General features: G+C 77.8%; 1 protein-coding gene across 1 annotated transcript in view; it reads right to left on the bottom strand.

Moving 5' to 3' along the window:
* Positions 1–252, bottom strand: part of LOC112551508 (serine/arginine-rich splicing factor 11-like) — a 4760-nt gene that overhangs the window by 1726 nt on the left and 2782 nt on the right. Inside the window, exon 2 of the mRNA XM_025212824.1 lies at positions 48–249. Within this exon, the coding sequence (XP_025068609.1) occupies positions 48–249 (202 nt within the window). The remainder of the gene's footprint in view (positions 1–47; positions 250–252) is intronic.

Below are 252 nucleotides of genomic sequence, written 5' to 3' on the forward strand. Positions count from 1 at the left end.
AGGGCCAGGAGGAGCTGTGCGCCCTGCGGCTGCAGCACAGCCCGGACCTGCGCAGCGCCCGCGACGTCCGCTCCAGGACCCCGCGCGACTTGGCGCCGCCCCGCGCAGCCCTGCAGCATCTGCTGGCACCGTGAGGCACGCCTGGGCCTGGGCCCCGCCGTGGATGCCGCAGACAGCCCGACCCACGGCCCGTGCCCTGCAGCCGGGACCAGGCCCCCGGCCCCTCCGGACTGCGGCCCTGACCTGGCCCTA

The sequence above is a fragment of the Alligator sinensis genome, unplaced genomic scaffold (genome assembly GCF_000455745.1).
Source record: "Alligator sinensis unplaced genomic scaffold, ASM45574v1 scaffold453_1, whole genome shotgun sequence".
Taxonomy (NCBI): domain Eukaryota; kingdom Metazoa; phylum Chordata; order Crocodylia; family Alligatoridae; genus Alligator; species Alligator sinensis.